At 47.1% G+C, this 24,286-nt stretch overlaps 2 protein-coding genes across 7 annotated transcripts; both read left to right on the forward strand.

Annotated features, from left to right (window-relative positions):
* On the forward strand, positions 1 to 5,821 carry LOC144134233 (tubulin beta chain-like). Of its 3 annotated transcripts, XM_077667194.1 has the most exons (7): positions 1 to 108; positions 815 to 923; positions 1,946 to 2,056; positions 2,967 to 3,211; positions 3,365 to 3,564; positions 5,068 to 5,504; positions 5,655 to 5,821. In XM_077667194.1, the coding sequence occupies exons 1-7, from the start codon at positions 52 to 54 to the stop codon at positions 5,807 to 5,809; spliced, it is 1,314 nt and encodes a 437-aa protein (XP_077523320.1). In that variant the 5' UTR covers positions 1 to 51; the 3' UTR covers positions 5,810 to 5,821. The 3 variants fall into 3 exon arrangements, with proteins under 3 accessions (XP_077523320.1, XP_077523325.1, XP_077523330.1); XM_077667199.1 differs by lacking the exon at positions 815 to 923 and having other exon boundaries at positions 2 to 108; XM_077667204.1 differs by lacking the exon at positions 815 to 923 and having other exon boundaries at positions 2 to 108; positions 1,949 to 2,056.
* An 11,723-nt stretch (positions 5,822 to 17,544) lies between these two features.
* Positions 17,545 to 23,744, forward strand: LOC144134253 (tubulin beta chain-like). 4 transcript variants are annotated; one of them, XM_077667212.1, is made up of 7 exons: positions 17,545 to 18,040; positions 18,747 to 18,855; positions 19,886 to 19,996; positions 20,913 to 21,157; positions 21,307 to 21,506; positions 22,918 to 23,354; positions 23,505 to 23,744. In XM_077667212.1, exons 1-7 carry the CDS (start codon positions 17,984 to 17,986, stop codon positions 23,657 to 23,659), a joined length of 1,314 nt encoding a protein of 437 aa, XP_077523338.1. In that variant the 5' UTR covers positions 17,545 to 17,983; the 3' UTR covers positions 23,660 to 23,744. The 4 variants fall into 4 exon arrangements, with proteins under 4 accessions (XP_077523338.1, XP_077523340.1, XP_077523344.1 ...); XM_077667214.1 differs by having other exon boundaries at positions 19,889 to 19,996; XM_077667218.1 differs by lacking the exon at positions 18,747 to 18,855 and having other exon boundaries at positions 17,546 to 18,040.
* The last annotated feature ends 542 nt before the right edge of the window (positions 23,745 to 24,286 follow it).

Below are 24,286 nucleotides of genomic sequence, written 5' to 3' on the forward strand. Positions count from 1 at the left end.
CCAGGCTGGCAGTCGGCACCTTGGCAACTGAGTCGCGGAGTGGCATCCATCATGCGCGAGATTGTCCACATCCAGACAGGCCAATGCGGAAACCAGATTGGAGCGAAGGTAAGCCGCCTCTTTCGCCTCGGGATATTTCGTGGCCGGAGCTGTCGCGACTTTCTTACGACCTCAGTGCCTGTTCCGAAGCGTTTTACGCTAGCGATTGCGTTGCGGCCTTAACACCGTGCTCTAGGATGTAGTTTCAGGCTACGGGTTTAAGTACTTAACTTGTAAAAAAGTCATGGCTGGTAGTAGCCGCACTGCTTTTGTACTTAGTCGTGCCTTCTGTGCGTAGCACTTTGCGCCCCGGCGCAAGTGTAATCTCTGGATCTTGACCTTTGTTTTCGAGTTGACATTTTACTTGCCGCTCGCTATTTGAGTGTCTTGTTGGTTTATGTCACCTACCTGAGCCTTTACCGTCGTTCTTGGCGGAGAGGAGACATGTAGCAGTCTTAGGCCCACTGACTGCCTCAAAAGGGATCACGCGGAGGCCGGGGATACTTTAATGCGATTTTTTCCCGTATCGTCTAGGTTTTGCGCCTGACGCTATTCAATGGACTGAAGTGCTTTAGGCTCTGCCAGTTTTTCGCCATCAGGAACGCTGATGATTATGAGCCCCAGAATGCCACCTGAACCGGTTTCAGCTATGATGTTTAAGGTCTTTGGAGTTATTTCGTGTTAGAAGCGAATTCGTGTCTCTAAATGTGCTTTGATAGTGGTCGCTGCTCACTGGGACACCATGATGAGTACCGATGTCTTTACACGTTTGCAGTTTTGGGAGGTCATTTCCGATGAGCACGGCATCGATCCAAGCGGAGCCTACTATGGTGATTCCGACCTCCAGTTGGAGCGCATCAATGTCTACTACAACGAGGCCCCCGGTACACGCCTTCCTGTATTTCGGTTGATAATTTCACTTTGGAACTTTCTCGTACCGTAGAGCGCGCTTTGCTCTTTAACGCTGTTAAACTGACCCCTGGCCTCTCAGCGGAGCATCTTGAGCGGCACGCCCTGGCGAGTTTTACACCGTAAAACCGATCGCGGATGATTTTGATTAGTCGCACTGAACGCGTCATGGCCTCTTCTGCTTGCGGCATGTTATGCCAGTGCAGTTGTTCAGGCCACATTTTTTCAGCACATCTAGGTTCACTTCGAACGTTCTTCATCAAAAACGATTTTTTTTTCTCACAAATCAGGATTGTTCACAATTCCGCTGACGGAGTCATGAATCATAACCTGGTCAGGTTTGACGATGACATACCGTTAGTCTCACCTCGACAAAGTTTCCCCGTGTTGTCGTGGGTGGGATAAAAGTTTTTACGCCATGTTTTCCAACAGTAACGTTGTTGTGCTTCAGTGGCTATGGCGTTCGGCTTTAGCGTCATCGTGGGATCGGATCTTGAGGCAGCGGCCGCATTTCGATGTAGGCTAAATGTTAAGACATGTGCTCGGTGATGTTATTGCACGTGAAACAGCCCCAAGTGGACCAAAGTAGTCCGTACGCCTGCATTACTGCCCCTCTGATAACCCAGTAGCGCCTTACCAATTATAATACTATGTACCGCATTAAACGTTTAGTAATAGCGAACAGAATGGCTTAAAACAACGTTAATTGCAGTAACTATATTTTAATGCATTTAAATTATGCTAATCACATTGTAAGTGGTTTTGCTACTCCAACCAAATTTAATAAATATTGTTGAAGCTGCTGTTTAAGGATTGGACGGGGGGGGGGGGGGTCTAGGTCTATTATTGTGCTGCTTTTATCAGCTGTCACATCTTTATTGTTAGCAGGATCTCTTTTCTTTGCTTCTTTTGCTTATTTCTTTGTGATGCACGCATGGCTTGTAACCACACAAACGTACTTTTGTTGCACCTAAGTGACATTTATTTTTTGTTTGAGGAGATAAATACGTGCCTCGGGCCATCCTGGTTGACCTGGAGCCGGGAACCATGGAGGCCGTCCGCTCGGGACCCTTCGGACAACTATTCCGGCCGGACAACTTCGTGTTCGGTAAGAAGTTGCTCGTCATTTCCTGAGCAACATATTTAATTTTGCACTATTCCATCTTAAAGCACACTAAATCAACACACTCACAAGAGCGCACGATATAGACTAAAATTTAATGCGCAGAACTGGCTAAAATTTGTGCCCATATCTCTGTACGCACTGCGTACCCTTGTTGAGTTCAATCCAGTCCACGTGCCAGTCAATTTCATGCAGCCAAGAAATCAAGTGCCTTTGAGTAGAATATGAAGTCATTTTTATAAGTTCCGTTAGAAGGGTCCCCAAGACTCACGCGTAAGCTTGAAGGTTCAACACGACTTTAATGTGCAGCGAAACGGGCGTAAGTACGAGAGTGGCAATATATGTGCTATTTCCAAATTAAGATTCTATCCGCAGATGGTACACCGCAGAACACAACGCCCCACATCACTCCAGCAAAACGGGTATGTGACATATTAATTAATGACTGGATGTAGTCCTCAGCGGGAGAAATCTGGCAGAGTGCAAAAAAAATTAGGACAGCGATAAAAGATGGGTCCTGCAGAGAGCCTCCTTCTGTCCTCGTCTTGTCTGCCACATAGCTCTTTAACCAGAGTGACTTAGTGCCGAGATTGAGTTCTGAAGGCCGAGTAAAACATAGCCATCACTTGATATAGTCTTTACATGCCTGAAAACTAATTAAATTAATTCACACGTAGCAGCATCCTAATATTATCCAAACTTTACCTATGAAATGCGGTGTTAATCCCCCTATTGGCTACGGCCATCAGGCCACTTAAGTCAATTTTTGTTGCCTTTCTGGCTGCTGTGTGAAGTGTGTTTGGATAGTGGCTTTCCTTTATTGCATATTCCAGTACTGATTTTCTTCAGGATACAGTTTGTGCAAGTATACGCCTTTCACAACCTGCCCCTTCAGGTCAGGGTGGTGCTGGCAACAACTGGGCCAAGGGCCACTACACCGAGGGTGCTGAACTGGTGGACTCTGTGCTCGACGTTGTGCGCATGGAGGCGGAATCCTGCGACTGCATGCAGGGATTCCAGCTGACCCACTCCCTGGGCGGTGGTACTGGATCTGGCATGGGCACACTGCTCATCTCGAAGATCCGTGAAGAGTACCCCGATCGCATCATGAACACCTACAGTGTAGTGCCCTCTCCAAAGGTGTGTGACATTATCTGCAGGACCCAATTTCAGCATCTTTGAAACGAATCAAACATGACATTTCGGCCTTGCTTTATAAGGCGTCTTCCTTGAATTTTGATTAGTCGTTAAGCACAAAGTTCTCATTCTCTTCCTGCGGCTACGTACCTCTAGGTTTCGGACACTGTCGTCGAGCCCTACAATGCTACTTTGTCGTTGCATCAGCTTGTGGAGAACACCGACGAGACCTTTTGCATCGACAACGAAGCACTCTACGACATCTGCTTCCGGACGCTGAAGCTCACGACTCCCACCTACGGAGACCTTAACCACTTGGTTTCTGCAACGATGTCGGGTGTGACCACATGCCTGAGGTAAGTATTTCGCAGCTTCGTTCAAGGGGCCACTTAAGCGCCTCATGCATGATCATAAAGAGCCCAAAGAGGTCGACACCATCCGCCGAATTGCTAGTTCCGATGGCAGTGATCGGTTCATTATGGAACAAACACTGCAAAGACTGCGGTCGCCAAGGTCTTTTACAAAATATTTAGAGTAATACACTACAGCTAACCTCCATGTATAAAGTGCATGTGGTGGCAATATTTTCAGAAAATACAATGACGAGCAAAAAAGCAAATAAAAGCACCCTCACCGTCCGCAAAAAACCTAACAAACACCGCACCTGCTATAGCCAGCAAAGCAGCTGCTCAAGGAAGCTTTGAAAATCACTTCAAGGAAAGTGAATTCGGCAGCGGCAGCAATAACGAGAAGGCGGCTGTCGTCGGGAATAATGGAGCGGCGCCTAATCTACGGCATGCGATTGCACACATTGGGAATAAAATGGCCTTGTTTAACCACTGTACCTCAGAAAACTCATGAGGCGAAAAGGTAAATTAAGGCCTCGCGCTGTAAATGATGAAAAACTACTCTGTTCAAAAAGCAAACATATCAAATCTCTTCAAAATAATTTAGGTGTGTGTCACTGGAGAATGCTTTTTGAACTATTTCTTCTTTATAAAGCGCACATTTATCTCGTTCAGCTCCTTAATCCTAGCGTACAGGACCTCCATATAAAGCCTCACGTACAGTGAAATCAGTTATCCCCGTTTTCTCTTCGGGAAAAGGGAATACAAATTCCCACGTTTTGGTATGGAAGTTTTTCTTCGATAAATAGTGGCACTTCCTGAGGAAGTTGGGAGCAGAGTACCACATTAGCCTGCTGAGCAGTCAGTATGGAATAAATACTGGTTGCCATTGATGGGGGATGGTGTTTTAGGGCCTGGAGAACGATCACATAATTTTAAAGTGCCACGACAACCGGCAGACCGGTGAAGTTAATACCCATCGATGTTCTCCTAATGTAGTAATTTGTATAACCTTTGAAGCTGGATACGAAGCAGTGACCACGTGAAGAATCCATTTTTATTTTTTGTGATTTTGCCAATGAATCGAAACCAGCAACAGAAGAAATCATGTTATCTTACTGGAGCTGCTTTGTTTCTCCGCCGTTGTAATTTGAGGCAAATAACAGGCATGCAGTTTTAATGTTCTCTAGAACAGACTGGCAAAGTGTAAACTATGTAACGTCTGAAATTTCCATGAGTTAGTTCTTTCATTGGGCTTCGTTGTCTGCACTGGCGTGAAGAGAACTGAATTTCAAATTTGATGACCCGATATTCAAAAGCTTTGAATGAACAGCGGCAACAATCGCGACATTCTACAAGATGCCTCCACTGACCGTTGTAGCTGCTGCATAATCTTACCACAATCTTGTTCTGACTGCTCCCAAACAAGAGCGCCCAACATACCTCTGTAAATTCTCTCTCCCCTTGTGAATTAAGCGGGCTTCTAATCAAGCACCGTCCCATTCCTCACAGATTTCCTGGGCAGCTGAATGCTGATCTTCGCAAGCTGGCCGTTAACATGGTGCCCTTCCCTCGCCTCCACTTCTTCCTGACTGGCTTTGCTCCACTCACGTCCCGAGGCTGCCAGGAGTACCGGGCTCTGACTGTGCCGGAGCTGACGCAACAGATGTTCGATGCCAAAAACATGATGGCTGCTTGCGACCCCCGTCACGGTCGTTACCTGACAGTTGCTGCTGTCTTCAGAGGCCGAATGAGCATGCGAGAAGTCGATGACCAGATGCTCAACATCCAGAACAAAGACTCGAGTTACTTCGTTGAATGGATCCCGAACAACGTAAAGACAGCTGTCTGTGACATACCGCCTCGAGGTCTGAAGATGTCTGCTACTTTCATTGCGAACAGCACCGCCATTCAAGAGCTTTTCAAGCGGATCTCCGAGCAGTTCACAGGTGACCATCGTGTTTGATTTGAAAGTGCTTCTTAAAAGCACATGCTTTCATTGTAGCTACCCATTGCTGTCGATTGTCTGGAACAGCGCATTTTCGGGGACAGTTCTAGGAGTGTGACCCCGCCTGCTTGATATATTATTTTTTTTGCAGCTATGTTCCGCCGCAAGGCCTTTCTGCACTGGTACACCGGAGAGGGCATGGACGAGTTGGAGTTCATCGAGGCAGAGTCCGACTTGAACGAACTGGTGTCAGAATACCAACAGTACCAGGAGGCGACAGCTGATGACGAGGGGGAATTCGAGTAGACCCAGGCAGAGGCCTAGTTTCTTGTGTGCACTGCTTTTTTCTTTCGCTTTACAATAAAGTCTTTGTTTGTCATGGATCCTTCTTTTTGAGCCAGGTGCTTGTGCACTTCAGTATGTCGTAGGCCCGGACTGCGTCACAAGGATGGTCACGCAAAGCAGCTAAACCTTACTGTATTGCAATGTGCGCACATCTTTAAATAGCCGTGTGACCGGCGTTTTCGGCATTTTGACGAAACTCTAAGATCTGTTAAAATCTTCTCATCGAACCACTTTTAGAGCGAACGCAAGATGATCTTAAGGAAAAAAAGTTTTGATGAGCTATTATTGGTCTCGGATACTTCCTCTCTGATGATGTGGAAAATTCTCTGTGCTGTCGAAACTGATATGAGACGAGCCGGTTTTTAGAACATCGCTACGGAGAATACATTTTGCTTATTATTCTCAGTGTTATTTGACTGAGTTTTTTTGGCGTATTATCTAGCCATCATCTTATGTCTCATATTTTTACGATTTTTAACAAAAATTTCAGTGACGGGATCTTGGTCAATACTAGGACGATCGAATCACTTTCTTTGAGAGGCTCTTCTACTTGAGGGAAGGAAAACACGTTGAGAAGACGCCGACAGGACATCAAGTAGCATTTGAGGCGGCTGCTTCACCAATTCATTGTTCAGCGATAGTCGAGCTCCTCGGGGCTGCTGAACCTGTAGTGATCGAACTATCTCGTCCTTCTGTGAGCGGCATAGCCCTAACACGGGACGCAGCGCAGAAAGGTTCGTCGCCAAAGGCTTTGGCGATTCGCCACTGTGAGGAACCCTCAACCCTTAATACTCAACGAACATTGCCCGTGTTGAATTCTGCGCTATTGATTCAGAATCCCTTAGCGTGGTGTCCACGGAAACGGAGGGTATGAGCTTTGGAAGCCACGCGAGCTTTCGTGATCTGAAAGCCCTATGGTTGGAGGCGGGAGCGATATTTCCGGCGAGGGCCTGGGGTAAACAGCTCTTTGTCTCTATAGCAGTTTAGCGTCAGCATCACCAGCTCTTAACGCGATAGCGGTAAAGGCCCCGTTCACCCGAAAATTCAGTGCCGATGTTCGTGTTTTCGGTGTTGTGAGTGAAAAATCGCAAGCTCTTGATTGCCCAGGTATTGAATGCCCAGGTATTTTTGGATGCAAAATAGAGAACGACCGTTTGCATATATGGTAATTAACCGATTGCGCTACCGCGTTATACCCTTAGGGCGGAGCTTAAGTGATCCTTCCAAGTTTTGCATGGCAGGTAGGAAAGCGCTTCCTGATGTCCCTGAGGGGCCCAAGTATGTCTCCGTAGTACGTTTGCATTACAGGATAGGTTCCCACTTCGTCGACTACCGCTTGGTTTTATGACCGCGAGCTGTGGCGTTCGTGAATTGATTCCCGGTGTGTAGAGCCCATGTCATGGTAAGTGGTTCTCAGCTGGTACCCCCATGGCGGAATATTTGGGAAGCCTTCTCGATGGGGCTTCCGCTGGTGTAATTACGACTGATTGTCTGCAAGTCGAGGTTACTGTCAAGGATCTGTGCCATCTGTTGCCGTCGGCGACTGCGAGGATTTTCGTGCTCAAATAGCATCCAAGTCGCGGCAGTGTAAAGCGAAATTCGGCGTCAACTCGTGCACTACTGGATTGGAACTCGTTGCATTTTTATCGCCTTACCGTAATATCCTGTATACAGTCCGCACGCAGTGTATAGTCCGCAACGCACAATTTTGGCTGCATATGGATTGTAAAACTTTTATTTCCAACATTTTGAGAGGCTTTAGGCCCCTCGCCTAAACGCCAGCCAGAATGTCCTGGCTTGTGGCGGCGTCTTCGGCCAGTTGTACGACCTTTGTCTGAATCATCAGATCGGTGCTGAATAGGAGAGCCTCCCATTGGTCAAGCGACAGAATTTTTTTCCCTCCAGGGAGGCAAAAGGGCATTTCCAATATATATGGTTGAGATCCGCGTTGTGGTGACATAGCTTGCACACATTTGAATATTGTGACGGATAATCAAGACTACACATAACTGGGTTCTGGAATGTATGAGTCTGGAGACGGCTGCCAAGAAAAAAAAATTCTAGACTTTTTGCACTCGTTACATACTCTATCAGCATCAGGCGTGCGAACAGCACATAAAATTATATTTGGCGCAGTTCAAGTATCACAAAACGTGGCAATAGAGTAAGCTTCGCGAACTTTGTGCCACATTCAGCGATGCTGAAAAATAAAAAATGCTGTGCAGTGCATATATACAGATGGACCGCAAAGCGCAAAATATAAATTTTTTAGCATGTATAACTCGCAGACTGTATACCAGAAACAATAGTATATGTTACAGAATTTCTGCCCTCCCCCTAAAAGACCCGCTTGCTATATATATATATATATATATATATATATATATATATATATATATATATATATATATATATATATATATATATAGATTTAAGAGAAGTGGGCACTTCTACAAAGACACTTTTATTTATCAACGTTTCGACCGCGGTGCGGTCTTCTTCAGGACAGTAGTGGTCTCGCGTCAGATGGACGTTTTAAGTTTGTGAGCTCAAGAGGAGGGAGAAAGGAGTGTAACACCCAAATAGCAACAACGGTTCAAAAAATTGAAAAAAAAATAAATAAAAAATAAAGTTGGGGGTGCGGGGAGCAGACAGGGACAATATTGGGGGAGGAAGCAAAAAAATAGAAATAAAAGAAAAAAAGGGGGGAAAAACTAGTATAGTAAGGAAGGGTGGGCTACAAAAGGAGATGGCGAAACGAGAGAAAGGGAGAGGAAGACGGTGCGGGGGACATGGGCACCACGGCAACCACAGGCGTACGAAAGCAAAACGTGCAAACAAAATGCACAAACACAAAGGGCGCCGCTGCAGATGCGTGGCCGAAGAGGAGCCGCTGCGCAAATGACACTGGCAGTGACGAACAGGCCAAACCAGGCGCCTTTTGGGGTCTCACTAATTTCCGGTGAGCCGAGGGCTAAAACGTTAAGGAAGGAGTGGGCTACGTTAACGAGCACATGTCTAAGAAATTACTCACGGGGTCTGGGTTTCACTGAACGGTGCACCCCTCTCCGTGGGTGGGTCGTTGAACCGACCTCGCCGGGAATACTTGTTTGTAGGGGAGGAGGGCTGGGCTAGCTGTGTGCAAAGATTTCAAATTGTCGGAAAATGTAAGGAAAGAACGTCAAAAGCTTATCAATACTGCACGAGGCAGGATAGTGTAAGTAAGGAGGGGTATGATTGCCTGCGATATACACTAGGAGTTATAAAAGGTACATCTGAGTTAGCCAATTAACGAGAAATGTAGTATTATTTTGTTTTGAGGTCGTGAATAAAAGAAAGGGTACCAGGCTTTTCGTTAAGACCTTCTTGAATAGTATTAAACTTGTGGATAAAATAGGATTCACGCTGTTCACGTTCTCGCCTGTTTTTGAAGCCCCCTTGAATAATTGTTACTTTTAGTTGGTCAAATGGGTGTCCTGCGTTTACATGCTTGGATAGGGGAAGGTTTGGAAGAGACTTGGCGTGTGCCCGGTGATTGTTAAATCGAATGCGGAATGCAGTGTTTGTCTGTCCTATGTATTGCTGGTTACACAAAGTGCATTCAAGAAGGTAAATAATGTTTGATGAGTCGCAGTCAAAGTTACCGTTGATTGAATGCTGGAAAACTGACCTCGTACTAGTTGCGGAACACGTAGTCTGCATGTGCCTGCAAACTTTGCAGCGACCCTTACCACAGGGCTGGCATCCATATTTTGGGGTTTTGTGTTCCTTGGAGTGTACTAGGTGGTTCTGAATGTTTTTGGCGCGCCTGTAAATCACGCGGGGTGCGCATGTAAATATTTTCGATAGTCGTTGACTTTGCTGGAGAATGTTAAAGTGCTTATTAAGAATTCTGTTTATGTTCGGTGCGTTACTGTTAAAAGTGAGGATAAGGTTTGTAGTGTAATCATTTCGGTTATCTATTTGGTGCCCCTGGAGTATTTGACTACGGTTAAGATTTGAAGCTCTGCTTATGGCGTCATCAATAAGGGAACGTGGATAGCGCTGTGTTAAGAGCACGTTGCGCATGTGTTCGGAGTTTTCATGAAAGTCTAGGTCGTTAGAGCAGATTCTTCGAAAACGATGGGCCTGCGAATAAGGGATGCTGGTTTTGCTGTGACGGGGATGGGCGCTTTGAAAATGTAGATATTTTTGTGAGTCGGTTGGTTTTCTATAAACGGTTGTACTAACTGACCCCTTGTCCACCATAATGTCAACATCAAGAAAATTGATTTGACTGGCTGAGTAGGTGTGCGTAAACTTTATGTTTGGGTGCACGGAGTTGAAACTGTCAATGAAATGGATAAGTTGTTGTTCTGTGTTTGTCCATATTATAAAAATATCATCCAAATAGCGCTTGTAAAAGTACGGCTGAATTGGACAAGAAGAAAGAAATTTTGACTCTATACGATGCATGAAGATATTGGCATAATTTGGGGCCATTCTTGTCCCCATAGCGGTGCCACTTACTTGCAGATAATATTGAAGATCAAATTCGAAGCTATTATATTCTAACACAATTTTGGCTAGTGTTCCTAACACGTTTGGGCTTGGAGATTCATGAGGTTTCTGCTGTTCATAAGATTCTAAAAGGGCTGCAATGCCGTCGGCATGGGGAATGTTTGTGTATAAAGATGTTACACCCATGGTCACAAGAAAGGCTCCTTCTGGTAATGGTATAGTGTCTATCTGGCGGAGAAAGTGGTTTGTAACTTTGATGTAGGATGGATGTGTGGCTGGAATGTGGCTAATTAGTGTGTCAATGTACTTTGATATTGGTTCTGTGAGAGTGCCGATTCCTGAAATTATTGGCCGTCCAGGAATACCGGCTTTATGTAATTTAGGGAGCATGTAGAAACGCCCAGGAGAAGGATGGGTAGCCGTGAGTGACTCACGGCTACCCATCCTTCTCCTGGGCGTGTATAAAAGCTGAGGCGATACGACTCGGTGTAACACAATCGCTTCGTATGGGTGACGAAAAGCAGACTCCAGCCGCTTCGTCAGGAGAAGATCAATTCTTCGGACCCAGAAGTCGTCGCCTGGCACTCGGCTGCTCTGCAAAGAAATAATGAACATCAGAAGGCTAAAAGAGCGGCGGAGACGCCTGAGCAAAGAGAAGAACGTCTTGCCAAGCGGAGACGCCAAGAGGCGGAGTGTAACAAGCGGCGCATAGCAGCTCGCATGGCTCCTTCGCAAGAAAATCAAGATGAAGCGATGGCAACAACATCATCATCAGCAAAAACTGAAGAGGAGGGTGCAAAGGCTCGTCGTATAACTGACCGCGCGATTAGACCAGGGGGAACTGCAGATCTCGCTACGTATATCCTAGCATAGCTGAGCCAAGCCACTGCCATTTTCTTTAAGTCTCTCTTTAAGCATGCCCACCCCCCCCCACTCCCCCCGCTTCCGGGGCACAATAAGTCGTCTTAAGCCCCTCCCGAAAAAAATTTCTGGCTACGTGCCTGGTCCACTACAAGAGACACCGAGGCATCTCAGCACTACGCAAGGGCACAGGAAACAAGCGATCTATTTTAGTGAACTTCCACTCCAACCTGACCCCGTTGGAACAAAAAGTATCTACTATTCACAGTTGCTTGCCATATCAGCATTCTGACAATAGCTATGATTTTGCTACGAATTGATGTTCAGTCACTACCTAGGTGGGTTGTGAAGGAGCCCAACGTTAATGGTCGACGCTACAAAATCAGCTGCCTCAGTCTACCCTTAAAGAATTTCGAAAAATTAAGGGCTATACGCTTATCCTGTTCTGTTCTTACTGGCCAATTCTGCGTTAATCTTAACTGGGCTGAAAGCAATACCGGCAGTACAGAAATGCATAGAATAAATATTTTCTGGACACTACGAGTACAGCTGTCACGAGCTGCGACATACACAGGGTGAGCGTGATTCACGAAAAACCTTACAGCGGACTACAAAAAAAATGGCGGTGGTTTAGCTCTGGTTAAACCTGGAGTGACGCAATAGCTACAGCTGGCTAAGTGGAACTTGGTCACGTGACGAACCACGTGATCAGCCACGGCGCCGTGCCGCCGGCAGCTGCTCTGCACCACGTGACCAACCACGTGACAGCGTGGCGGCGCAGCCACGCTGAAGGGTCGAAATGCTATCGTAATGTAGCTATCGCTACAAAAAAAAACGCAGTGCTGAGAGAATCAAAGGGGTACAGTTGGGAGTAAAAGAAGGTAAGGTAAATGACGTCACCGGAGCGGCGAAAATCGCACTGCGCGGCTAGCGCGGCCCTGTCCTTTGCGAACACTCCTGGCACATTTGTTACCGGCGTGTTCGTAACCGCAGCGCCGAGCGTTGCTATCTGCCGCTCCGGTGGCACGTCACTGGTGCTAATCTTTTTTGCTCGCGTCTATACAATGTCCTTGAGGGTTTTCCTCCGAAGCCTTCTAGAACACTGTAACAGGGGTGAAATTATCCCGAAACTCGCCTCAGAATGGCTTAATTTGCCATTTTCTTTCTTCCATGGTTCTTGATTTCCCCGACACTGTTTAGTAGCAATAACAATCTGTCATATTAAAGTGATGAGTAGCTCAGCCCGCCCACTGAGCCCCTAGTTTTTGCCACGCTGACTCGTCACTTGCAAATAATGAGCTGCAGATGAGAATAACTCCTCTACCATTTTCGTCACTTTTCTCTGCTACGAAGAACCTCAGAATTCACTCAAAACGCGCAGCTCGAGGCTCGGCACAGGCGAAAGCGGAACGACAGTTCAGTTCAGAAGCTGCGAAATCGTCCGCAAAACTAGAGACTCCAACCGGCAGGCCCAGCTACTGATCCCTTTCACATGATCGAAGCTCCGAAGTGGTTCCCAGCCCAGGCGTGGGTCGAGGGGCTGTGACCGGGAAGACTAACTACATGTCACTATAAAATAAAGTTAACTACTAGTAGTGAACATTGCCCGGAGAAGCAGGACTATGAAAAAAAATGCTCTCACGTAAGCCGGAGCAGCCAATCGGAGGCGAGTTCCGGGAGAATTTCAGCCGGACGTTCTCACGGCTGCCGGCAAAATAGAAATCAAAGGCCCGCGCCGGCTGTCATGTGCGCTCAGGTGGTGTTGGTAACAACTTTATTTTGAAGCAAAAAAAGAAGGCCCTCAGGGGAGGGCTCCTACTTGTCCAAGAATCCACGGACGTGGGCTTCACGGAGAGCTCTGTCAACCATGTTTGGCCAGCTGGCTGAGCGAGTCGCAGAGCGGCCTCCCATGAGGAGGGGGGTGGGTTTGGGCATGGGGGTACTACCATGGGTTGGGGGCATTCCCACAGGTAGTGTATAAGAGTGGCCTTGTTTTGTAATGCGAGATGCGACCAGACTTATCTTCGTTGATCGTGGCCACGTGCAAATGCTTCCACATTTTTCCAGATTGTTGTATTTGTTTTTGGTTCGTTATCTCGAAAGCTCCTTCCCAGCTTTGAATTGAGAGCGGCCAAGAGCTGCAGGCATTCACTTCTATGACCGCTGAATACACTTTCCTGACTGTTAGCGTGTCGTCACCCCAACGTGACAGTTTAGATCAACCTTTGAACATTTAAAAATAAAAAAATAATAAGTGAAATTTATTATGTAAATGAGCATTAAATAAATAAATAAAATAATATCGAAGCCTTGACCCCCCCTTGACACGTTAAAGATCCCCAGGTGGTCGAAATTATTCCGGAGCCCTCCACAACGGCAACTCTTTCTTCCTTTCTTCTTTCACACCCTCCTTTATCACATCCCTTACGGCGCGGTTCAGGTGTCCAACTATATATGAGACAGATACTGCGCCATTTCCTTTCTACAAAAACCAATTATTATTATTATTATTATATGACCTAAAGGACGGGTTGAGGTCATGTGAGGCACACCAAGACCGTGACACAATCGCTACTTGTTCATTTTTGTCCATTCCAGCATTTCGGAATGCTTGCGTATAATAGTCAGGCTGAATTAAAACAAATGAAGTAGCGACCGTACTGCGCAGTCCTTGTATGCCCACATAACCTCGTGTTTTACATCGCAGCCATCGTTTGGCGACTGAAACCGAAACAAAGAGAAAAAAAAATAACTTGTATAAAATTACCTCTTGTAGGTGCAATCCACGTGGCTGTCTGTGGTTTGCAATGTGCTGCGCGAATCATTCCAAAGAAACATAATAATAATAATTGGTTTTTGGTGGAAAGGAAATGGCGCAGTATCTGTCTCATATATCGTTGGACACCTGAACCGCGCCGTAAGGGAAGGGATAAAGGAGGGAGTGAAAGAAGAGAGGAACAAATAGGTCCGTAGTGGAGGGCTCAGGAATAATTTCGACTACCTGGGGATCTTTAACGTGCACTGACATCGCACAGCACACGGGCGCCTTAGCGTTTTTCCTCCATAAAAACGCAGCCGCCGCGGTCGGGATCGAACCCGGGAACTCCGGATCAGTAGTCGAGCGCCTAACCACTGAGCCACCGCGGCGGGACAACCACTCAAAAGAAAGTTCCGGAGTCCCTGCAAGGGCCTTGAGTCTATTGACCAGGGGTATGTGGTCGTCGTACATTCGGAAGTATATGCGTGGGTCCCAAGAAAGTGGTCTGATCATGAGCAGTTCCGATATGAGTTCGGAGCACTTAGGGCCCATGCTGGTCAGGTTCGAGGTGATAATATCAATTGCTAACTGAAGTACCTTGCGCCTCGGTCGTCCATAAGGTGATGTCGGCGCATAGTGGCGCGTGGAGGTCGGGCATGTTGGTGAGGTGTTTGGCCACCGAGGCTAGGGCTACATTATTCAGGAGGGGGGAGAGAACGGCGCCTTGTGGAGTGCCCCAGTTGGGGGCGGATAATGAAAACGATGACACAGTGCCGAGTTAGATCTGGGCCGTTCGTTGTGCGTCCAGAACGCGTATACCTCGAATTCAAAGTGGGGCTCTTGCGCCCGCTTTTAACGCGACAGCGTTAAGGGTCCCGTGTCGCAGAAAACCGGTGGACTTGGTGAATGCGTTGTCTTTGGCTTATTGAAGAGTCTTAGAGACATGTACTGCTGCGTACATGAGTAACTATGAGTACGCTAATCAGGAATTAGGTCGTTGTGTGAGTGCTGAGTAGGCGATGCAAACGGGACCTGATAACGCTATCGCGCTCTGCTCTTTAAGGCGAAGATTAAGCGTTCCCCAAATTTTCGAAGTAGTTAGAGGGTCTTGCACCTGATTCCACCTTATTCGACTGGCTTCGCGCTGAAGAGGAAGAACAGCATCTACTGGTCGCCCAAGCGGTCGATAATGCCCGGCCTGTAAATTTTAGCTGAATAAATGTCTTATATAATACTACCAGAAGGTTGGTTGACTAATATGAAATAGTTATCTTTTAAACTATTGCAGTTAGACTCCTTTTTATTGACAGCTTTGTAGCCCACCGTAAGCAATACCCATATCAATTTTTAGGTTTTCGAAAACGACATTCTCGTCGCCGCTGCAGCGCAAGAATTTTAAGGCCACGCAAAGGTGAAACGAAAGAGCGCGGTGCTATGCCCGGCATGCCTTCCAGCCCAAATGTATATGACGCGAACTCTCTCGACCAGAATTTATAGAAAACCAATATGAAGGCGAATGAGTCTTCTGAAGAAACGCTGTTGCCTGGACTGGCGTTCGCGGAAGCAGCGTCGACACTGGCGGCGCCACGTGGCCGAGTAAGCCATCGGGTCGCCGGACGGAGCGTTGATTTCACAGCCACGCTGGGGATGATAATTGTCGGACGGCTGCGACTTCGACCTTCGACATGGTTCCCGCGTTTCGGACAACAGGGGAGGGGGGGGGGGAGTAGTGCAATGTCATTCATCCCCCTGCCTGAGAACGGCTTGGCGTTCCGACGTGACCGTGTTCGGGGAATGTCTTTTCCCCTTTTTTCTTCGACGAACTGCGAGAGCATCAGCAGCGCCCTCTGCTGTGGGCGGTACCACCAGTGTCTACGTCAGCTCGTTTGCTTGGACATCCGTCTCCGAAATGTATTCCCCAGTCGGGGATCTGGGGAATACGGAGGGTACGGCCTGCTGGTTTGATACCGAGACTCTCGCTTCCTAGGAGACTCCGGTCTGCTAAGAAGCTCCCTCTAACTGAGAGGCGTTCTCAGTTGCTCTTACCTGTACATTATGTGAATAGTCTGTAAAGAGTTTTCCTTGCCTTCCCCTTCTTAATCGCGTCTCCGATCTTACTCGTCCCTTCTCCGGCCCGACCACGCTACCTGAGCTCCAGCAGCGGCCAGGGAGAGCGCTAGCCGCCTCCACAAGCGCCCGCCAGGTGCTATCTCCCCGATCCCCATGCCGCTCCCACTCGGTACGAACCCGGCCGCGTTTCGATGGAGGCGAAACGCAAAAGGCGCCCGTGTGCTGCGCGATGTTAGTGCACGTTAAATGGAGCCTGAAATGATTTCGATGGCCATATTCAACAAATGTGTACGGGTGGTGTTTGTGAGTATCCGAGCCAAATTTAAAATCTTTGCGTTATAGACCATTTCATGACCTTCGGGAACACCGATTTGAATCCTCAACCCTCCTTTATCTCTTCCCTTACGGCGCGGTTCAGGAGTCCAACGATATATGAGACAGATGCTGCGCCATTTCCTTTCTCCCCAAAATAACAATTATATTATAATCCTCCACCCTTTCCTGTACTACGAGCACAGACCAGTGCCAAGTATGGCGGCGCCCTGCGAGCTCTTCCTGAAAAGGTCTATAACAAATAATTTCTAAAAATCGCTGCTCTCGACCGATTGTGGCGACACTTCACTGCGCGTTCTTAAGGCGCCCCTGCCTCGCTGACGTCAAGTGGGCAATCTTAGCGAGCATTCTCATTGGGCGAGCCGAAGTGACGGGAAGGGTGCTGTCCCGATGCCTTTTTTTTTATTTCTGGCACGTCGTCGTGTATGAGTTGGGAAGCAGCATTTTTAATCGTCGATATATATATCCTCGGTGTTTTTTCAGCTATAGCTTAAGATTTTTTGCGGTGCGGTGACGAAATACCGATAACTCGTGCGCTTTTCCGAACCTCAGTATATATCACTTTATGGTCCCTTTAAAGATCCCCAGGTGGTCGAAATTATTCCGGATACCTCCACTACGGCACCGCTCTCTTCTTTCACTCCCAACTTTCTCCACCGGGAAGCGAGACAGTTACTTCGCCTTTCATTTCCTCTAAACCAATTTGTTTCCACCCGAGAGCGGCACCCGCGCAGGGTGTGACGCGCGCTCGTACAGGTCGCAAGTTTTGTGGAAACCAACATATACTATATGTCACACCATGTCGTTTGCGATGTTGCTTAGACTAAGCTGCACTGCGTAACAACCTGATGACGATGGGGCAAATTAAGTTTCAGGCCTCTTCTGACAGCAAAAAGAGATTTAAATAAAGGCATGTGCCAAGACTACGCATGCACATTTTAGGATTCTGACTGCGCGATCGAATTTATGTCTGCAGTTTCTCATCCAACAAGTTCGCCAAGCGGCCAAGGCCAGTCGAATCCTGAAATGAGCAAACTACCCACCGAGCTTAAGGGAAGTCCCGCCATACGATCCTAATAAAGTTTCTTCTCTCCCTTGTATTTTTCCATCTGCCTCCTCCCATCATCATCATGTCCCGTCGTGACCCTCTTTTTTCTCCTCTTCCCGTTCCCCAGTGCAGAGTAGCAGGCCAGATATTTATTTTTCAGGCCAGCCTCTTTCTCTTCTTTTCTACCTCTCGAGCACTGAGAAAAGAAAGTAAAAGCTGGCCATGACGCGTGCCAGCGCGTTCGCCCCTGCAGCCAGGTGTGAGCACCCCGTCTGGCCGGATGATATCCGCAACGAGAAAAAGTTCGTATTGTACTGCGCATATGCTCTACACGGCATCTATTACGTGAACTGAAAGTCTTACATACGGACTCAAAGGCACATTTACCTTGGGAGAAACAGCCTGTAGCGCTTTCTTAGGTGCTATCAAGTTGCCACGTGTAAACATAGGAAAACAGTTGAAGAAGAAGTTAGCGACGTTGCGGCGCAAGGCTACAGATACGTGGACCCCTGACCCAGGCTGGCAGTCGGCACCTTGGCAACTGAGTCGCGGAGTGGCATCCATCATGCGCGAGATTGTCCACATCCAGACAGGCCAATGCGGAAACCAGATTGGAGCGAAGGTAAGCCGCCTCTTTCGCCTCGGGATATTTCGTGGCCGGAGCTGTCACGACTTTCTTACGACCTCAGTGCCTGTTCCGAAGCGTTTTACGCTAGCGATTGCGTTGCGGCCTTAACACCGTGCTCTAGGATGTAGTTTCAGGCTACGGGTTTAAGTACTTAACTTGTAAAAAAGTCATGGCTGGTAGTAGCCGCACTGCTTTTGTACTTAGTCGTGCCTTCTGTGCGTAGCACTTTGCGCCCCGGCGCAAGTGTAATCTCTGGATCTTGACCTTTGTTTCCGAGTTGACAGTTTACTTGCCGCTCGCTATTTGAGTGTCTTGTTGGTTTATGTCACCTACCTGAGCCTTTACCGTCGTTCTTGGCGGAGAGGAGACATGTAGCAGTCTTAGGCCCACTGACTGCCTCAAAAGGGATCACGCGGAGGCCGGGGATACTTTAATGGGATTTTTTCCCGTATCGTCTAGGTTTCGCGCCTGACGCTATTCAATGGACTGAAGTGCTTTAGGCTCTGCCAGTTTTTCGCCATCAGGAACGCTGATGATTATGAGCCCCAGAATGCCACCTGAACCGGTTTCAGCTATGATGTTTAAGGTCTTTGGAGTTATTTCGTGTTAGAAGCGAATTCATGTCTCTAAATGTGCTTTGATAGTGGTCGCTGCTCACTGTGACACCATGATGAGTACCGATGTCTTTACACGTTTGCAGTTTTGGGAGGTCATTTCCGATGAGCACGGCATCGATCCAAGCGGAGCCTACTATGGTGATTCCGACCTCCAGTTGGAGCGCATCAATGTCTACTACAACGAGGCCCCCGGTACACGCCTTCCTGTATTTCGGTTGATAATTTCACTTTGGAACTTTCTCGTACCGTAGAGCGCGCTTTGCTCTTTAACGCTGTTAAACTGACCCCTGGCCTCTCAGCGGAGCATCTTGAGCGGCACGCCCTGGCGAGTTTTACACCGTAAAACCGATCGCGGATGATTTTGATTAGTCGCACTGAACGCGTCATGGCCTCTTCTGCTTGCGGCATGTTATGCCAGTGCAGTTGTTCAGGCCACATTTTTTCAGCACATCTAGGTTCACTTCGAACGTTCTTCATCAAAAACGATTTTTTTTTTCTCACAAATCAGGATTGTTCACAATTCCGCTGACGGAGTCATGAATCATAACCTGGTCAGGTTTGACGATGACATACCGTTAGTCTCACCTCGACAAAGTTTCCCCGTGTTGTCGTGGGTGGGATAAAAGTTTTAACGCCATGTTTGCCAACAGTAACGTTGTTGTGCTTCAGTGGCTATGGCGTTCGGCTTTAGCGTCATCGTGGGATCGCATCTTGAGGCAGCGGCCGCATTTCGATGTAGGCTAAATGTTAAGACATGTGCTCGGTGATGTTATTGCGCGTGAAACAGCCCCAAGTGGACCAAAGTAGTCCGTACGCCTGCATTACTGCCCCTCTGATAACCCAGTAGCGCCTTACCAATTATAATACTATGTACCGCATTAAACGTTTAGTAATAGAGAACAGAATGGCTTAAAGCAACGTTAATTGCAGTAACTATATTTTAATGCATTTAAATTATCCTAATCACATTGTAAGTGGTTTTGCTACTCCAACCAAATTTAATAAATATTGTTGAAGCTGCTGTTTAAGGATTGGACGGGGGGGGGGGGGGGAGGGGGTCTAGGGCTATTATTGTGCTGCTTTTATCAGCTGTCACATCTTTATTGTTAGCAGGATCTCTTTTCTTTGCTTCTTTTGCTTATTTCTTTGTGATGCACGCATGGCTTGTAACCACACAAACGTACTTTTGTTGCACCTAAGTGACATTTATTTTTTGTTTGAGGAGATAAATACGTGCCTCGGGCCATCCTGGTTGACCTGGAGCCGGGAACCATGGAGGCCGTCCGCTCGGGACCCTTCGGACAACTATTCCGGCCGGACAACTTCGTGTTCGGTAAGAAGTTGCTCGTCATTTCCTGAGCAACATATTTAATTTTGCACCATTCCATCTTAAAGCACACTAAATCAGCACACTCACAAGAGCGCACGATATAGACTAAACTTTAATGCGCAGAACTGGCTAAAATTTGTGCCCATATCTCTGTACGCACTGCGTACCCTTGTTGAGTTCAATCCAGTCCACGTGCCAGTCAATTTCATGCAGCCACGAAATCAAGTGCCTTTGAGTTGAATATGAAGTCATTTTTATAAGTTCCGTTAGAAGGGTCCCCAAGACTCACGCGTAAGCTTGAAGGTTCAACACGACTTTAATGTGCAGCGAAACGGGCGTAAGTACGAGAGTGGCAATATATGTGCTATTTCCAAATTAAGATTCTATCCGCAGTTGGTACACCGCAGAACACAACGCCCCACATCACTCCAGCAAAACGGGTATGTGACATATTAATTAATGACTGGATGTAGTCCTCAGCGGGAGAAATCTGGCAGAGTGCAAAAAAAAATTAGGACAGCGATAAAAGATGGGTCCTGCAGAGAGCCTCCTTCTGTCCTCGTCTTGTCTGCCACATAGCTCTTTAACCAGAGTGGCTTAGTGCCGAGATTGAGTTCTGAAGGCCGAGTAAAACATAGCCATCACTTGTTATAGTCTTTACATGCCTGAAAACTAATTAAATTAATTCACACGTAACAGCATCCTAATATTATCCAAACTTAACTTTACCTATGAAATGCGGTGTTTATCCCCCTATTGGCTACGGCCATCAGGCCACTTAAGTCAATTTTTGTTGCCTTTCTGGCTGCTGTGTGAAGTGTGTTTGGATAGTGACTTTCCTTTATTGCATATTCCAGTACTGATTTTCTTCAGGATACAGTTTGTGCAAGTATACGCCTTTCACAACCTGCCCCTCCAGGTCAGGGTGGTGCTGGCAACAACTGGGCCAAGGGCCACTACACCGAGGGTGCTGAACTGGTGGACTCTGTGCTCGACGTTGTGCGCAAGGAGGCGGAATCCTGCGACTGCATGCAGGGATTCCAGCTGACCCACTCCCTGGGCGGTGGTACTGGATCTGGCATGGGCACACTGCTCATCTCGAAGATCCGTGAAGAGTACCCCGATCGCATCATGAACACCTACAGTGTAGTGCCCTCTCCAAAGGTGTGTGACATTATCTGCAATACCCAATTTCAGCATCTTTGAAACGAATCAAACATGACATTTCGGCCTTGCTTTATAAGGCGTCTTCCTTGAATTTTGATTAGTCGTTAAGCACAAAGTTCTCATTCTCTTCCTGCGGCTACCTCTAGGTTTCGGACACTGTCGTCGAGCCCTACAATGCTACTTTGTCAGTGCATCAGCTTGTGGAGAACACCGACGAGACCTTTTGCATCGACAACGAAGCACTCTACGACATCTGCTTCCGGACGCTGAAGCTCACGACTCCCACCTACGGAGACCTTAACCACTTGGTTTCTGCAACGATGTCGGGTGTGACCACATGCCTGAGGTAAGTATTTCGCAGCTTCGTTCAAGGGGCCACTTAAGCGCCTCATGCATGATCATAAAGAGCCCAAAGAGGTCGACACCATCCGCCGAATTGCTAGTTCCGATGGCAGTGATCGGTTCATTATGGAACAAACACTGCAAAGACTGCGGTCGCCAAGGTCTTTTACAAAATATTTAGAGTAATACACTACAGCTAACCTCCATGTATAAAGTGCATGTGGTGGCAATATTTTCAGAAAATACAATGACGAGCAAAAAAGCAAATAAAAGCACCCTCACCGTCCGCAAAAAACCTAACAAACACCGCACCTGCTATAGCCAGCAAAGCAGCTGCTCAAGGAAGCTTTGAAAATCACTTCAAGGAAAGTGAATTCGGCAGCGGCAGCAATAACGAGAAGGCGGCTGTCGTCGGGAATAATGGAGCGGCGCCTAATCTACGGCATGCGATTGCACACATTGGGAATAAAATGGCCTTGTTTAACCACTGTACCTCAGAAAACTCATGAGGCGAAAAGGTAAATTAACGCCTCGCGCTGTAAATGATGAAAAACTACTCTGTTCAAAAAGCAAATATCTCAAATCTCTTGGAAATAATTTAGGTGTGTGTCAGTGGAGAATGCTTTTTGAAGTGTTTCTCCTTTATAAAGCGCACATTTATCTCGTTCAGCTCCTTAATCCTAGCGTACAGGACCTCCATATAAAGCCTTAAGTACAGTGAAATCAGTTATCCCCGTTTTCTCTTCGGGAAAAGGGAATACAAATTCCAACGTTTTGGTATGGAAGTTGCCATTGTTGGGGGATGGTGTTTTAGGGCCTGGAGAACGATCACATAATTTTAAAGTGCCACGACAACCGGCAGACCGGTGAAGTTAATACCCATCGATGTTCTCCTAATGTAGTAATTTGTATAACCTTTGAAGCTGGATACGAAGCAGTGACCACGTGAAGAATCCATTTTTATTTTTTGTGATTTTTCCAATGAATCGAAACCAGCAACAGAAGAAATCATGTTATCTTACTGGAGCTGCTTTGTTTCTCCGCCGTTGTAATTTGAGGCAAATAACAGGCATGCAGTTTTAATGTTCTCTAGAACAGACTGGCAAAGTGTAAACTATGTAACGTCTGAAATTTTCATGAGTTCGTTCTTTCATTGGGCTTCGTTGTCTGCACTGGCGTGAAGAGAACTGAATTTCAAATTTGATGACCCGATATTCAAAAGCTTTGAATGAACAGCGGCAACAATCGCGACATTCTACAAGATGCCTCCACTGACCGTTGTAGCTGCTGCATAATCTTACCACAATCTTGTTCTGACTGCTCCCAAACAAGAGCGCCCAACATACCTCTGTAAATTCTCTCTCCCCTTGTGAACTAAGCGGGCTTCTAATCAAGCACCGTCCCATTCCTCACAGATTTCCTGGGCAGCTGAATGCTGATCTTCGCAAGCTGGCCGTTAACATGGTGCCCTTCCCTCGCCTCCACTTCTTCCTGACTGGCTTTGCTCCACTCACGTCCCGCGGCTGCCAGGAGTACCGGGCTCTGACTGTGCCGGAGCTGACGCAACAGATGTTCGATGCCAAAAACATGATGGCTGCTTGCGACCCCCGCCACGGTCGTTACCTGACAGTTGCTGCTGTCTTCAGAGGCCGAATGAGCATGCGAGAAGTCGATGACCAGATGCTCAACATCCAGAACAAAGACTCGAGTTACTTCGTTGAATGGATCCCGAACAACGTAAAGACAGCTGTCTGTGACATACCGCCTCGAGGTCTGAAGATGTCTGCTACTTTCATTGCGAACAGCACAGCCATTCAAGAGCTTTTCAAGCGGATCTCCGAGCAGTTTACAGGTGACCATCGTGTTTGATTTGAAAGTGCTTCTTCAAAGCACATGCTTTCATTGTAGCTACCCATTGCTGTCGATTGTCTGGAACAGCGCATTTTCGGGGACAGTTCTAGGAGTGTGACCCCGCCTGCTTGATATATTATTTTTTTTGCAGCTATGTTCCGCCGCAAGGCCTTTCTGCACTGGTACACCGGAGAGGGCATGGACGAGTTGGAGTTCATCGAGGCAGAGTCCGACTTGAACGAACTGGTGTCAGAATACCAACAGTACCAGGAGGCGACAGCTGATGACGAGGGGGAATTCGAGTAGACCCAGGCAGAGGCCTAGTTTTTTGTGTGCACTGCTTTTTTCTTTCGCTTTACAATAAAGTGTTTGTTTGTCATGGATCCTTCTTTTTGAGCCAGGTGCTTGTGCACTTCAGTATGTCGTAGGCCCGGACTGCGTCATAAGGATGGTCACGCAAAGCAGCTAAACCTTACTGTATTGCAATGTGCGCACATCTGTAAATAGCCGTGTGACCGGCGTTTTCGGCATTTTGACGAAACTCTAAGATCTGTTAAAATCTTCTCATCGAACCACTTTTAGAGCGAACGCAAGATGATCTTAAGGAAAACAAGTTTTGATGAGCTATTATTGGTCTCGGATACTTCCTCTCTGATGATGTGGAAAATTCTCTGTGCTGTCGAAACTGATATGAGACGAGCCGGTTTTTAGAACATCGCTACGGAGAATACATTTTGCTTATTATTCTCAGTGTTATTTGACTGAGTTTTTTTGGCGTATTATCTAGCCATCATCTTATGTCTCATATTTTTACGATTTTTAACAAAAATTTTAGTGACGGGATCTTGGTCAATACTAGGACGATCGAATCACTTTCTTTGAGAGGCTCTTCTACTTGAGGGAAGGAAAACACGTTGAGAAGACGCCGACAGG

Source organism: Amblyomma americanum, chromosome 1 (genome assembly GCF_052857255.1).
Source record: "Amblyomma americanum isolate KBUSLIRL-KWMA chromosome 1, ASM5285725v1, whole genome shotgun sequence".
Taxonomy (NCBI): Eukaryota; Metazoa; Arthropoda; class Arachnida; order Ixodida; family Ixodidae; genus Amblyomma; species Amblyomma americanum.